General features: G+C 46.8%; 4 protein-coding genes across 4 annotated transcripts; 3 read left to right on the top strand and 1 right to left on the bottom strand.

Moving 5' to 3' along the window:
* Window positions 1–1,134: 1,134 nt before the first annotated feature.
* LOC119251835 (histone H3.1) lies at window positions 1,135–1,976 on the top strand. Its single transcript, XM_037519131.2, has one exon. It carries the CDS (start codon window positions 1,168–1,170, stop codon window positions 1,576–1,578), a length of 411 nt encoding a protein of 136 aa, XP_037375028.1. The 5' UTR covers window positions 1,135–1,167; the 3' UTR covers window positions 1,579–1,976.
* A 2,351-nt stretch (window positions 1,977–4,327) lies between these two features.
* Window positions 4,328–5,120, top strand: H1-5 (H1.5 linker histone, cluster member). The gene has a single exon (XM_037519113.2). It carries the CDS (start codon window positions 4,372–4,374, stop codon window positions 5,050–5,052), a length of 681 nt encoding a protein of 226 aa, XP_037375010.1. The 5' UTR covers window positions 4,328–4,371; the 3' UTR covers window positions 5,053–5,120.
* Window positions 5,121–5,385: 265 nt separating this feature from the next.
* Window positions 5,386–5,857, bottom strand: LOC119251838 (histone H2A type 1-D). The gene has a single exon (XM_037519134.2). It carries the CDS (start codon window positions 5,834–5,836, stop codon window positions 5,444–5,446), a length of 393 nt encoding a protein of 130 aa, XP_037375031.1. The 5' UTR covers window positions 5,837–5,857; the 3' UTR covers window positions 5,386–5,443.
* A 256-nt stretch (window positions 5,858–6,113) lies between these two features.
* On the top strand, window positions 6,114–6,561 carry LOC119251842 (histone H2B type 1-C/E/F/G/I). The gene has a single exon (XM_037519137.2). It carries the CDS (start codon window positions 6,143–6,145, stop codon window positions 6,521–6,523), a length of 381 nt encoding a protein of 126 aa, XP_037375034.1. The 5' UTR covers window positions 6,114–6,142; the 3' UTR covers window positions 6,524–6,561.
* The last annotated feature ends 8,156 nt before the right edge of the window (window positions 6,562–14,717 follow it).

Here is a 14,717-nt window from a genome sequence, read left to right as displayed (position 1 = left end):
ACAAGTTTTATTTTTTAAAGGTTTTTATCTCTATAAACACTAGGTACGGGACCAGTGCGGGAGGGTGAGAGAATTCACCAGAGCCACAGCGGAGAACAGAACAGCCAGAGTAACGAAATACACTGTTGAGGGGAACAGCGGGCGCGGCAGGAGAGGTCTGTGCGCCATGCGGGACCCTCGCCGGTGGCCGGCGATCGAACAGGCATTTCAGAGGCTGCGGTCACCTTCGCAGTCCAGCGCTCCACCGCTGCGCCACCAGGGGAGGCCCACAAGTTTTAACCCCCATCAGTTTCTAGTAAATAGTATTCTAGCCGTAGTCAACCCACTTCGCCCATTTTTTTCCCCCTCACATCGCGCCCCCCTCTTTTTTTTTTTTTTTTTAAGATTTATGCGTACAAGAGCTGTAGTACAGGTCAGAGGAGGTGGTGAGATTACCGTGCAGTGGGCAGCAGAACAGGCGAAATCGCTGAAATACTGCTGGGGGAGACAGGAGAGATCCGCCGCGTCACATGTGCCAGCTCGGTGGCTGGGGCTCGAACCCTCGTCGCAGTGGTAGTGGATTGCCTCAGTGCCGAAATGCAGCCCCTGCGCCACCAGGGTGCACGCCCCGCTCGTGCTCTGTAGCAAACAGCCTTGGCACTGCAATGCCGAGGGGAGAGCAGTGGCCGCGCCCCACGGCCAGCAGCGCCTGAAATAACAGGGCTTGCAGGAAAGTGACGTTTCTGCAGTCCACCCGTTTGATCACGATCTTGGGTTTATAAGCACGAAGTATCAATACTGGCACAGCAGAAACAGCTAGAACTTCAAGTCACAACAAAATCTCCATTTCATTCACCCTCAGCTCCTTTTTATGTGAGTTCAGTTAACTTTGTCACTCCCATCCGCTCGCCTTTCACTTAACACAAAGCACTGAGATTCTCAAAACATGTATTTTCGGAGGAATTTGGAAGCATCCCAGAGGCTTTTCAAAAAGTGTAAGATATTTTCTGCACACCCCCTTAAAGACCTAAGTAGAGGCGGGAAAACGCTCTGGCCTGAGAAGCTGACTCAAAGGCGCGGGTGGGGGAGGGAGCCGCAGTGTGGACGAATCAGAGCGCGCGGAGCTCTATAAAAGCCGGGTCGGTGGCACGGGCTCTCATTCCTCCCGAGAGCTCCCTCTTCTCTGCTATGGCTCGCACGAAGCAGACGGCGCGCAAGTCCACCGGCGGCAAGGCGCCCCGCAAGCAGCTGGCCACCAAGGCGGCCCGCAAGAGCGCGCCGGCCACGGGCGGCGTGAAGAAGCCCCACCGCTACCGGCCGGGCACCGTGGCGCTGCGCGAGATCCGCCGCTACCAGAAGTCCACGGAGCTGCTGATCCGCAAGCTGCCGTTCCAGCGGCTGGTGCGCGAGATCGCGCAGGACTTCAAGACCGACCTGCGCTTCCAGAGCTCGGCCGTGATGGCGCTGCAGGAGGCGTGCGAGGCCTACCTGGTGGGGCTGTTCGAGGACACCAACTTGTGCGCCATCCACGCCAAGCGCGTCACCATCATGCCCAAGGACATCCAGCTGGCGCGCCGCATCCGCGGGGAGCGCGCGTAAACCTGAGACTCAAAAACAACTCTACCCACAAAGGCTCTTTTCAGAGCCCCTCCATTGTCACCAAAAGCAGCTGTTCACTTTAAGCCACGAGAAAGCCTAAGAAAGATGGGCGTTTTATGAAGCCCTTACACTTAGGAAGAGCTTTTCTGTTATGTAAGATCAACTTTATTACAAGTAGCCCTTGCTCGTTTATTTTGCACAGTGAAGAGCTGTACCAGTAAAGGTGAAAAGTTACAACTTGGGCTATGTGTGCGAGGCAGAGTAAATTCACGGGTGTAAGTGATTTCAAAAGCTCATTTACATGCCTATCACAGGAAGGCCAAAACACTGAGCTTTTATCTGTTGTGTAACATATGAATACTTAAACTGTTCTGTGTCAGGGTAATGATGACCACGAAGAGCGAATGGATACTTTGGTTTGCTCTAGGGTGAACTCCCAGTAGCTTTTAAAGAACAGTTAAATGCCCAATTTTCAACATGTATCTTAAATCTGAGGTTGGAATTTTTGTCCTTTTTTAAGATAAAAGAATTTAAATGGGCATTAAATCAGATGTTTAAAAGCTGTTTCTGGTTTTCTACACCGAGAATGCTGTGTTTTCTAACCCAACTCTACTCTTGAGAAATTTCTCATGTGCTCTGTATACTACCTCATTTGGTGCTTACATTTCAGGGGTACCCAGCCTAACTACTGGAAGTAGAGGAGTTATAGATAGGCATTTTTCCTGCAGTGATTAGATTGGTCATCTGTTCCTTCTATTTCTGCCCCACACCCACGCCCCACATTTGAAAATTTGACTTTTCAGAGAGATAGAGCTCCCAAACAATGGCTCATGTAGCTTTTTGGAAAGTCTAGGAATTGTTAATGCAAAAACAGTTCGATGGGGTCAGAAGCCTCTTAGTACTGAAGTTGTCATCTCTACTGTCTGTTGGGTGTAGGAACAACTTGATGCTGACTCTTCTGAATTTCAAAGATTGTTCTCTCTGCCCATTCTTAATGCAGCAGAGTTAAGGCCAGGTATTTAGGTTCAAACCTCTGAGCTGCCAACTACTACCTGTACAACCTTTAACAAGTCACTCATCCCCTGGGCCTCAACTTGTACAGCTGTATAATGTGGCAAATGAATTAAAACCTGTAGAACATCCTTAGATTAGCTCCTAGAGCTTAGAAAATGCATAATGGATGTTATTTCTTATTGTTATACTGCTCTCCTGCCCCTTAAGCATGGAGGGGCTTCCTGCCTCCCATCTTCTGAAGGTTTTGTGATTTCTGAAACAGTGCAGTGGGATCTGGAGTTCTTTAGGTGTTGATTTGCATTGGTCTGGAAGAGACAGGCTGATAGCCATTACCTCTGTCTTTAGAGTTCAAAACAGCAAAATAGCTCAGCTTTTGCAGGTCACATATCATCTGTGCCACATAATTATTTTTTCTAATGCAATTTAGAAAAATCTAAAAGCCATTCTTAGCTTGGACTATACAAAAAACGAGCCACTTTTCAGATTTGGCCTTTATTTTCCAGGCACAAAATCCTGTCTATTCACTATCGCAGTACTAAATAAATAAAAAATGTATCCATCCTCCATTCCAAACTCATGGTGATCATTTCAGTTCCCTGGGATGTTAATATATTCCTGAATTCTTACGACCTTCTAAAACCACCAGTCCCTCAATACCTGACTCACCTTTTTCAGTTCAGTAGCAAATTATTTTTCTAAGATATGAATCTATGAATCTTAAGGCCACAAAAATACCAACATTGATATCTCTGGATTGCTTACAGAAAAGGGTGTTCCTTACTACTGAATTTAAGCCCCATAAGGAGCTAGAGTAAGAGGAATTTGCAAGAGTACATTGAAAATCTGGCAAAGTTCTGTTAGCTAAACAGTATGTGCTTTCAAAGGTAACTGGAAGCCCTTCAGTAATTTTTAGCCTCTGTCAGGTTTTTTTCTAAGCCTAATCTGGGCTAAGCATTTTCATCTTTATTTTAATGGATTTCCCAGAACCTGGAGAGAGAAAGCATCTCAATTAAAAACACACCATATTTAAGTTCGAGTATGAATCCAGATTGTTGGATTGGAAGCCAAAGCAATTACTAGTGCCTGTTGGAAGTTGAAGTAAGTTGCTCTGGAAACAGAACTTTTCCAAGGTGCAAAATATCATTTTCTGAAGCCATTGGCACATGGAAATTCCTAAGAGGCAGAACCGGTTTGTAAAGTATGGTCTATGTGTTTAATTTAGGGTTGGAGACAACCAGCCGCCCGGCGCCTGTGTTACTTGCTACAGATGGAAACAAACTTTCTGTCCAAACCCGGGGACCCAGTGTCTTTCCTCTTGAAAACATCAAAGGCTGAAACTAAGGACAGATGCTTTTTAAAAGTATTCACTTGATACTTAGTAGAAATTTCCTGCAACGTGCAACAAACTAGCACCGTGCCCTAAACCCAGCGGACTCCCAGGAAAAGCTGAATGGATTTTCAAAAATATCTTTCCTCCATTGCCCTTGATTCCTGAAAACACAAACAGGTATGGAAACCTACAGGCTGTTTTCCTCCTTTAGAGTTTCAAAGTGTCATATTGTGGATCACTGCTTTCAGCATTTAATCAAATTTTTGACTCTAACAAACACAATTTGGAAGTGCAACTGCGAGAGGCGCCTGCCAGAGGGCGGCGGATTGGCCGATCCACCAATCACAGGGCAGCACCGGCTTATATAAGCCCCGGCCCGCGCGCGGTAGCATCGCAAAGCCCGCCCTTTGGGTTTTAGTCTCTCCTCCTCTCCAGCCTCTGCCATCGCCATGTCGGAAACCGCTCCCGCCGAGACGGCCGCCCCGGGGCCCGTGGAGAAGTCTCCCGCCAAGAAGAAGACCGCCAAGAAGGCGGCCGGCGGCGGCGCGGCGAAGCGCAAGGCCGCGGGGCCCCCGGTGTCCGAGCTCATCACCAAGGCGGTGGCCGCGTCTAAGGAGCGCAATGGCCTCTCTCTGGCCGCGCTCAAGAAGGCGCTGGCGGCCGGCGGCTACGACGTGGAGAAGAACAACAGCCGCATCAAGCTCGGCCTCAAGAGCCTGGTGAGCAAGGGCACCCTGGTGCAGACCAAGGGCACCGGCGCCTCGGGCTCCTTCAAGCTCAACAAGAAGGCGGCCTCCGGGGACGCCAAGCCCAAGGCCAAGAAGGCGGGCGCCGCGAAGGCCAAGAAGCCGGCGGGGGCTACCCCGAAAAAGCCTAAGAAGGCCGCGGCGGCCAAGAAGGCGGTGAAGAAGACCCCCAAGAAGGCTAAGAAGCCCGTGGCCGCCGGCGTCAAGAAGGTGGCCAAGAGCCCCAAGAAGGCCAAGGCCGCCGCCAAACCCAAGAAGGCGGCCAAGAGCCCCGCCAAGCCCAAGTCGGTGAAGCCGAAGGCGGCGAAGCCCAAAGCCGCCAAGCCTAAGGCGGCCAAGCCTAAGGCTGCAAAGGCGAAGAAAACGGCGGCCAAGAAGAAGTAGGAAGCGCGCTTTGAGAAGCGAGGAAACCCCAAAGGCTCTTTTCAGAGCCACCCCATAGATCTCTGAAAACAGCTGTGCACTGATTCTAGACACTGTAAGCCTGAGAGTGAGCAGTGGTGAAAAACGGGCCCGGCCCTGTGTTGGGGGAAATTACATACACATTTATTTCACGTTTAGACATGAAACCCAGTCTAACGGACGAAAAATCCTGGGACCTTTCTGAACCCTACGACCGACTCTGTAGAGGATTTATTCTATGCTTGTGCTTAATTTAACATTGATGACAGACGCTTGGCAAAGCCCCAAAACGAAACTAGCGCTACGGCTCTCCTGGAGGACGAGTCGGTGGCTCTGAAAAGAGCCTTTGGTTTGGAAGGTGTCGCTTGAAGCCTCACTTGCCCTTGGCCTTGTGGTGGCTCTCGGTCTTCTTGGGCAGCAGCACGGCCTGGATGTTGGGCAGGACGCCGCCCTGCGCGATCGTCACCTTGCCCAGCAGCTTGTTGAGCTCCTCGTCGTTGCGGATGGCCAGCTGCAGGTGGCGCGGGATGATGCGCGTCTTCTTGTTGTCGCGCGCCGCGTTGCCCGCCAGCTCCAGGATCTCGGCCGTCAGGTACTCCAGCACCGCGGCCAGGTACACCGGCGCGCCGGCGCCCACGCGCTCGGAGTAGTTGCCCTTGCGCAGCAGGCGGTGCACGCGGCCCACGGGGAACTGCAGCCCGGCCCGCGACGAGCGCGTCTTGGCCTTGGCGCGCGCCTTGCCGCCCTGCTTGCCGCGTCCGGACATGTCGTACACAATATCAGCGCGCACGGGACTCTCACGCCAGCGAGAACGACCTAAGCTACTTATAGTGGTGGCGGGGCGCGAAAAAAGAGCTGTGCGATTGGCCACTCTGAGATTTTCGTTTGCACCAATGGGGGCGCGACGATGGGGCATGCGTGTGTCGATTGGGTGAAGCCGGCGCGGTGGCGTCACCGGAGAGGAAGCACCAATCACCGGGCAGCGCCAGTCTACCTCATTTACATAAGGCTGTATATTTAAGGCGGTGCCGCCGGGCTCTGATGCTTCATTTTCTTTCATCTGCTGCTCGCCATGCCTGAGCCGGCCAAGTCCGCGCCCGCGCCCAAGAAGGGCTCCAAGAAGGCGGTGACCAAGGCGCAGAAGAAGGACGGCAAGAAGCGCAAGCGCAGCCGCAAGGAGAGCTACTCGGTGTACGTGTACAAGGTGCTGAAGCAGGTGCACCCCGACACGGGCATCTCGTCCAAGGCCATGGGCATCATGAACTCGTTCGTCAACGACATCTTCGAGCGCATCGCGGGCGAGGCGTCCCGCCTGGCGCACTACAACAAGCGCTCGACCATCACGTCGCGGGAGATCCAGACGGCCGTGCGCCTGCTGCTGCCCGGGGAGCTGGCCAAGCACGCCGTGTCCGAGGGCACCAAGGCCGTCACCAAGTACACCAGCTCCAAGTGAGGCCCGCGCAGCCCCCGGCCGGCCGCGCCCCAAAGGCTCTTTTCAGAGCCACCACGTTTTCCAAAGAGAACTGGCACTCGCGTTCTTGCTTAATCGGATTTTTCTTTTGTAGCCCCCCACCCCTTTTTTTTTTTTTTACCCAAAGTAATTAGATTTCTTACATTTGGCCTATAGGGTTTGGCTCTTTTAGGAGGTCAGTTACTAAAACGTTTGTGCCCCTGAGTTTCAAATTTGGGTGTTTTCTCTGAAACTCCATACTAGTAAACTTTAGCAGCAGTTTGTTCATGTCACTACTGTGAGGCTCAGTGAGGATGTTTCATGTATTGTGTATTATTGTGTACTTTTATTTGCATATATTAATAAAGAATTTTACACGTTTACGTGGCATTTGAAAGCTTTAAGGCGTCTATCAAACTAGATAGACCTCCCAATTCAACTCGTAAGTGTTGAGCATGGATGTTTTCTAAATTCAGTATTTGGTGAGCCAGAAATACAGCACAGAACTAAACAGAAAGTCAAGCCTTTATTGAGTTTGTTTTCTAGTTTGGTAAGAAACATAACAAAAAGTATCAAAAGATATTAAATGTTGGGAGAAAAGCAAGGGGAGCTGCTCTGCTACCTGGATGTGACTGCAGTTTTCTCTTCAACCATTTCCCTTTAGCAAAGCCAAGCGGCATCTCTCCCAGGACTGCCAGCCTGTATCTGCAGGCGTCTCTTAACAAATCTGTCCCTTCTGGGGCATATTTTTTTTTTTTTTTAAAGGTTTATTTATGCATACAAGAGCTGAGGTACAGGCCGGAGATGTGGGTGGTGAGAGGATTCGCCAGAGACAAGAGTGGGGAGCAGAACAGGCAGCTCTACTGAAATACACTGCTGAGGGGAGCAGTGGGGAGAAAGGAGAGGCCTGGGGGCAGATTTTTCTGCCCCGGCTCTTTTGTGTATGGGGCAGATTTTTCTGCCCCGGCTCATTTGTATTTTAAAATAAAATAAACCTGCCCTTCCGAACATTAAAAAAGAAAAGGAGCAGGTTTGTGTTCTCCATTTAAAATAACCATCGCATGAGGCTGAAATTTTAACAAAGATGAGATGCACTGGGCCATTGTGGAAGATTCTAGGCAGAAAGAAAGAACAAGAGGCCTGAGGTATACATGTGGGTGGTGGGGAACACCTGGTATTAGTCAAAGAACACCAGGTCACCAAAGAGGCTGGGGATTTGGGAACAAGCTGGAAATTAACTGGAACTGGAGTAACATGAGAAGAGGGTTTTCTGGAATGTGCAGTATCTTACATGACAGCAGTCAGTGTTGGAGTTTATTATCCTATATTTCAAATTCTTAGTAGCCACAGAAAACTGTGGGTTTTGGGTAGCCACTGTGACTCATCTCAACTCCTGATCCTGGACTTCTAAAGAACAATATGCAAGATGGCATGTGGAAGTCATTTTACTTCTTTGGTTGAAGCGGCCCAGAGCGGTTAGAGGGAAGGGGATTCACTGGCTGAGTTGGCATTAGGGGCCCCAGAGAAGTTCCAGGCCCTGCCCTACTGACGTGGGAATGCCTGGCCTTGCTCTCCCAACAGTTGCCTTTTGGTCCAGAATAGTGTCCAGGTCTGTAGCCTCCTGAACAAAGCAAATGTCTATGCATCACCATTTTGTTTGTTTTTTTGTTTTTTAATTTTATTTGTTGTTTTTTACTTTTTATCTTTTATATCATGGTTCATTTTTAAACAATATTGGCTTCCCCCCAATCCTAAGGTGTAGTACCCATAGAGTTTCCTTCCCCAATGCACCCATACACCATCATCTCAGTCCCCTGTGCTCCTTCTTCCCCCCCTCTGATCCCTCTCCCTCCTCCTCCCCTGCAGGATGTCTCTGATTTATAATCATCTATTTTTGCTTTGTTGTATTTTCTACTGTTATTATTTGGTTCCCCTATATTCCTGTTATAAGTGAAACCATCTGATTTTTTTTTTTTTCTTCTGACTTATTTTACTGGGCATAATTCCTTCTAGCTCCATCCACATTGCTACAAATGGCATGAGTTTATACCTTTTTTGATTGCTGAATAATACTTCATTGTGTGTATATACCACATCTTCTTGATCCATTCACCTATTTTTGGGCATTTGGGTTGTTTCCAGGTTTTACCTACTGTAAATGTGCTGTAATAAACATAGGGGTACGGATGAATCACCAATTTTAATCTGCTTTCAGTTGGGGCTGCCAGGGACCACACAAATAAGGACCTGTGACAAATAAACTATCTTGGAAACATTAAAAGCCACGCCCCCATTCTTTCCTGTGCCCACTCCTGAATTTAAACTTTTCTGTCATGTCTTTAGCTTTTTCTGGCCTTATTTTCAACTGATCTCAAGCCATGGAAACAAAATCATATTATCCATATAAGGAGCTAATAGTCAAGCTTTGGCCACTGTCTCTTGATCAGTTTTATGTTCCCAGTTTCTCACTCTTTTTGCATGTAGTGGAGCCCAATTTCAATCAAGTGTCAGAATCTTGATGGAATGTTGAAAACAGTATGTTGTTGCCCAGCCCCAACTCCAGAGATTCGGACTGACCAGAGGCCTGGACATCTAGCATATTGGAAACTCCCCAGGTGGTGCTGGTGGTGTAATGATTTAGGCACACTGTTCCCTAACAACCAAGGGAAGTGGCATCAGATGCAGTGACCCTGCCTTTGGATATTGTTTCCATGCAGCACTTCTCACAAGGTCCCAGTGAGTCAACAGGAGATGGCAGAAGTGGTGGAATATCACTTCCAAGGTTAGAGAAAGACTTCCGTCTTGATCATGCCTGCTCACTCATGGATTACTTGCTCCAGGGGAAGAGACCAGCTCTTGTTACCAGTCACCCCACAGAGGTGCCTGCATGGTGAGGACCAGAAGCCTCCAGCCAGCGGTCATAGGATGGAGCCTTTCTTGGACCTCAACTCCAGTCTGTCCAGCTGTGAAGAACCCAAGTCCGCAATGCAGCTTTTCCAGAGAACCTGAACCAGGACCACACAGTTAAGCTGTTCCCAGATGTCTGATCCTCAGACTCTGTGAGGTAATACACACTCTGTAGTCATTTTTTTAAAGATTTTTTTTATTTATTTATGCATACAAGAACTGGGATACAGGCCACCAGAGGTGTGGAGGGTGAGAGGATTCACCAGAGACAGAATGAGGAGCAGAACAGGCAGACCGACTGAAATACACTGCTGAGGGGAGCAGCAAGCGAATCAGGAGTCTGCTGCACCTTTTGGTAGCTCCCTGGCTGGGGATTGAACTCATGCTGCATGGCTGTGGATAGCTTCATAGTGTGGTGTTCAACCCCTTGCGTTACCAGGGAGGCCCACACTCTGTGGTCTTAAGCTGCTAAATTTTGGCATACAATATATTTAGCTGATAATACTGATAATACACAAATAAAAATCTTAGCAGTTGACCTTGTCTTTCATATTGATCCTTGTTAACAAGTTTGCTTCCACCAAATTCCTACAGCTTAGTATATATTACAAGATAATTCATTACTTTTAAAGATTTATTTTGTTTATTTTTGCATACAAGAACTGGGGTGTGGGAGTAATAGGAGGCCAGAGGTGTGGGGTAATAAGATTCACCAGAGACAGGATGGGGAGGAGAACAGGCAGATGTACTGAAATACATTACTGAGGGAAGCAGTGGGCAAGTCAGGAGAGGTCTGCTGCACCATGTGGGTAGCTCCCTGGCTGGGGATCAAACTTGTGCTGCAGTGGCTGCGGACAGCTTCATAGTGCTAAGACTTAAACCCTTGCACCACCAGGGAGGCCCACATTACAATATTATAATTTATTGTAGGTTGCAGTATGTAGGTAGAGTATTAATATATAACATATAACAGAGACATAATTTAAATACAGCTATAAAATATAACAATAGTGTCATTTTGCCATTACAGTTTTATGTTGCTCAAATTATTTTATTCAGTATTGTTCAAAATTCAGTCATTTGAGTACCTGTGCCATCTGTAAGTTTTTTCTTTTGGCTGTTCCTGACTGCAACTTATGCTATTCTGAATATTTTTCCTTAAATCTGGTCTTTAGAAAATAAAATCAATATATTTTGAAAGACAGCTTTATATTACCTCCCTGGTGAAAATTTCTACCTCTGGCTATAAATAGAATACAACTATAAAACTATCTTTAAAAAAAGTTATTAAATTCCAGTTATATGCTGTTTGCTGCCTACTGATTTGACCTGAGTCCTATAGGTTGCTACAGCTGAAAGGAGATTAACACCTAGCAGCAAGGCCTTCAAGGCCTGCGAGGACCAGTGGACACTTTTGCAGTTAATCAGAAAGATCTAAAAAGAGTAGAAAAGAAGATTTTCATTCTGTTTTGACATTTTAAATACTGAAGTACACATGCTACTTAAAATAATTCCCTGTGCTCCCTGTGGTACTTGGTACAAACCTGGGGTACCACTGGTCTAATGAAGGTGTTAATTGAGCTGCTAGCATACGCCTAACTAAGAAAACATTCAAATACATGATGCAGAGAAGCTCACGTAGTGGTGGAGCATTTATGCAATTACACTTATTTCTCAAACGATTTAATCATTACCTATTTTATTGAGGGACAAGCTCACAACATACCTTTCTCATAGTATCTTCCACATGCATGCTTCGAGGTTAAGATTAGACCGGGAAGCAACGTGCATCATCTCAGAAACTCCTTCTAAGAGATCTGGGGCCTTATTTTTATCTGCAGTTGGTAGACAGTCAAGGAGGTCACAGGCTCCTTGCAGTACCCTGAATACCCAGCCAGCTCCTGCAGTGGACACTGGTCCTCAAAGGGCTCCTGGGCCTATGGAACCTTCCCCCTGGTTCAGCAGCTGTGCTTGCAATTCTTCATCAGAAGGGGCCATCAGAATGACCTGCTTTTGTGCCCCATCTAGTTTTTCTAGTGTCAGTATTTTATTCTTGTTTGTCTCCCTGAAGATCTGGAAGTCTTTGATTTATTTTGCTCTAATATCCTATTATTTGAGGGACTACCAAATATCAGAGTTGACAGCATAGCTCTGCTTAGGAATCCGCCCTTGGGGAATTGGCTGTGTGGCATTTACATCTTGTATCTGGCATATGGGAGAAAAAAATAATATTAGCTATGGGGTGCACCATCTCTTAGACACTTTGCATTATCGAATTTATTGCTCTTATCCAATGATACAAGTGCAAGTGGTGTCTTTGGTCTACATATAGGGACATCAAATTGGCAATGTAACATCATGCACTGACTGCTGTAATGAGGTAACTGAGACTGGAGTCTGAAGCAACAGATTTATTATTTCGCACAGTCCAAGATGAAGGTGTTGGTAGGGCTGGCTCCTTCTAAGGACTGTGGAGGAAGGATCTGATTGGGTGTCTCTCCTGAGCTTCTCCAACTGGGGTTTAGGCCAGAGGTGTTGGGGGGAGGGCTGAGAGAATTCACCAGAGACAGAGTGGGGAGCTGAACAGATGGATTTACTGTAATACACTGCTGAGGGGAGCAGCAGGGAGATAGTATAGTAGAGGTCTGCTGCACCATGTGGGTAGCAATCTGGCCAGGGATCAAACACGTGCTGCAGTTTCTGCAGATTGCTTCACTGTGCTGAGACTATAGCCCCGATAAACTCATTTTAATTCAATGACCTTAAAGATTCTATCCCTAAATAAGGTTACATTCTGAGGTACTGAGGTCTGGAACCTCAACATACATTTTTGGGGGGACAAAATTCACTGCATACACCCTGCCTTCCTTTAAGTGGAAAAGTGCATAGAAATCAGGGGTGTCTGACTCCATTCTCTGGATGAAGCCTATTTGGTTTCTTTGACAATAAGCCATGAGGCAGACAAAAGGAAACAAAATGAAGACAGATGAATGTTTAAACTGCTGCTTTAAAATATCTATTGCAAATGGGTAAATTGCTGCAGGGGGCCTTGATGCCCCAGCCAGATAAGACACTGGCAAGCAGCTAAGCTAAAGAGCCTCACATGGTGGGGCTGAAGATTCCTTGTGCCTCACACCGTGGGGCTGAAGATCTAATATCCCTTTATTTTTTGTTCTTGGTCATAAAAAGAGAAAAATTTCCCAAAAAGTACATTAGGCAATAAATTATATGCATCAGTATACTGCAAGCAAATGGCACAGAAAGTTATCTGTTTAGAAAATTAGTTATTAAACAATTTGGCCCACTTGACAATGGGAGACAATTTATTGTACATGCCTGACAAGCAATCCAGCACAACAATTATAGTAAATCCTTCTTTTGCTTTTTTAGAAGTTTCCTTTTTATTTAGAAGTTTCTTAGGAAAGTTTTTAAATGAAGTTAACTGTGTTAAGAAGTTTCTAGGTAGAAAAAGTTCTGATAGCTGAGTAGCAGCTGGTCTCTGGCTGAAGGCCATAAGAATAGAAGAGTCTTTTGATGCTTAGGTTTTAGCTGATAGGGATGTACTGGCGGCTATCCACTGTCTTAGGTAATTGTCTAGCTGAAATAATAAATTTTAGTGTTAGGTTTGTTTTTTCATCTATTAACCTTAAAGGCTACCGTCTAGCTGAGACCCGTAGGAGCCAGTAGTCCATGGGAATAAAATACACTAATTGTTTCTGCTTTGCACATGATGATGTAATTTTTCTGATTACTAAAAATGAATAAATAAAGACCTGCTGAGTCTCTCGGCAGAAGATACTTGCACCCCATCCAGTATCAGTGTCTCCTTAATCCCTTTCCCTTTAGCCCCTAACGTGTCTCCTAGGCCGTCTCATCCTTTCAGGAACCCCTGACACGACATTTTGCCGGAGGCTGGTCCCCGACAGTAAATAATATTCATATCTCATCCAATGTGACACTTTTTATTCCTTTACTTGGGCAAATCTAGGCTGCCCACCCTCCGGGAGAGTGAGCAGAATGGCTGCCAGCAGGCTGTTGCTTCAGAGGGGATGTCTTGTGGTCTATTTTGTTACTGCCTTCAACACAGAATTGATGGTCAATTTGAGAATTAATATTAACTCCATATCACAGACAGAGTGGCTTCAGGGGGCAACTTTCCTCTGCTCTTTGGTAGCTGCCAATTGGCACAGATTTCAGACAAATAACATACAGGGGGCCTGCAACCATCATGTAATACAATTAGTTCAAATATTTGAATGTTCTCTTTTGGAAAAGTCCTACACAGGTTTTAGTTTGTCTTAATTTCAGTATAATATCCAGTAGGAGACAGTGCAGTGAATGCTTGCTGCCCCAGGAATGCAAGTTATCAACTGCATGAAGACGGTGGGTAAAGCTCTATGACCCTGAAGAGCGAATCTGACCAATGTTCTTAGAGGAACAAAAAGTCCGTGTTATTTTTCCTCTGTCCTCAGGAACAAAAGGAAGGAAAATATTTAAGTCTACTTGTGCTACGGGAACAACCATGAAGGACTCCTCTCCATTAATGTTGAAAGAATTTAATCTGATCCCAAGACCACAAAATCTGACATTACTATAATGAAGCTCCCGTGAGACATACACACTATCATTGCCATTGACCCTCTGGCTCCTTAGACAAAGTAAGTGGCTTGCTCTGTGCCTCATTTTGTTCATTACAAAGTAGACTGGAATGACAGTGGACTCAAAGAGCAACGCAGGTCTCTGCCTTTCTTCATAGAATGGACCCCAGACAGGGACACTGCAGCAGCGTGCATGGCACAGACTAGTGACATAAATAAATTCTTCCACATATTTTAACTCCATCAAATTCCAACTGAATAGTTTATCAAAATCATGGTTTGAGGCTTATAAACTCTCTGTCCTACAGTGTGGCCACTGCCCAAGTTACCACTAAGACAGAGGAAGCAACATTGCAGGTAGATGTAGCTGAAGAGTGGGAGTCAGTGTGGTGTTCTGACATTTCCCTCCATCAGGATTTTATTTTTTAAGATTTATTTTTATTTATGCATACAAGAACTAGGGTGCAGGCCAGAAGTGCAGGGGGCGAGAGGATTCCCCAGAGACAGAGTGGGGAGCAGAACAGGCAGATCTACCGAAATCCATTGCTGAGGGGAGCAGCGGGGAGACAGGAGAGGTCTGCTGCGCCATGGGGGTCAGCTCCCTGGCTGGGGATCGAACTCATGCCACAGTGGCTGGTGATAGCTTGATAGTGCTGAGACTTAACCCCTGCGCCACCAGGGAGGCCCTCCAT

The sequence above is a fragment of the Talpa occidentalis genome, unplaced genomic scaffold, assembly GCF_014898055.3.
Source record: "Talpa occidentalis isolate TD23 unplaced genomic scaffold, MPIMG_talOcc4v2.1 talOcc4.2, whole genome shotgun sequence".
NCBI lineage: Eukaryota > Metazoa > Chordata > Mammalia > Eulipotyphla > Talpidae > Talpa > Talpa occidentalis.
Note: the sequence above shows the minus strand (reverse complement) of the source record. Positions and strands in the feature narration are given on the sequence as shown.

Excerpts from the sequence above, each read along its gene's own strand:
- LOC119251838 (XM_037519134.2), bottom strand. The coding sequence starts at position 5,836 with ATGTCCGGACGCGGCAAGCAGGGCGGCAAGGCGCGCGCCAAGGCCAAG.
- LOC119251842 (XM_037519137.2), top strand. The coding sequence starts at position 6,143 with ATGCCTGAGCCGGCCAAGTCCGCGCCCGCGCCCAAGAAGGGCTCCAAG.
- LOC119251835 (XM_037519131.2), top strand. The coding sequence starts at position 1,168 with ATGGCTCGCACGAAGCAGACGGCGCGCAAGTCCACCGGCGGCAAGGCG.
- H1-5 (XM_037519113.2), top strand. The coding sequence starts at position 4,372 with ATGTCGGAAACCGCTCCCGCCGAGACGGCCGCCCCGGGGCCCGTGGAG.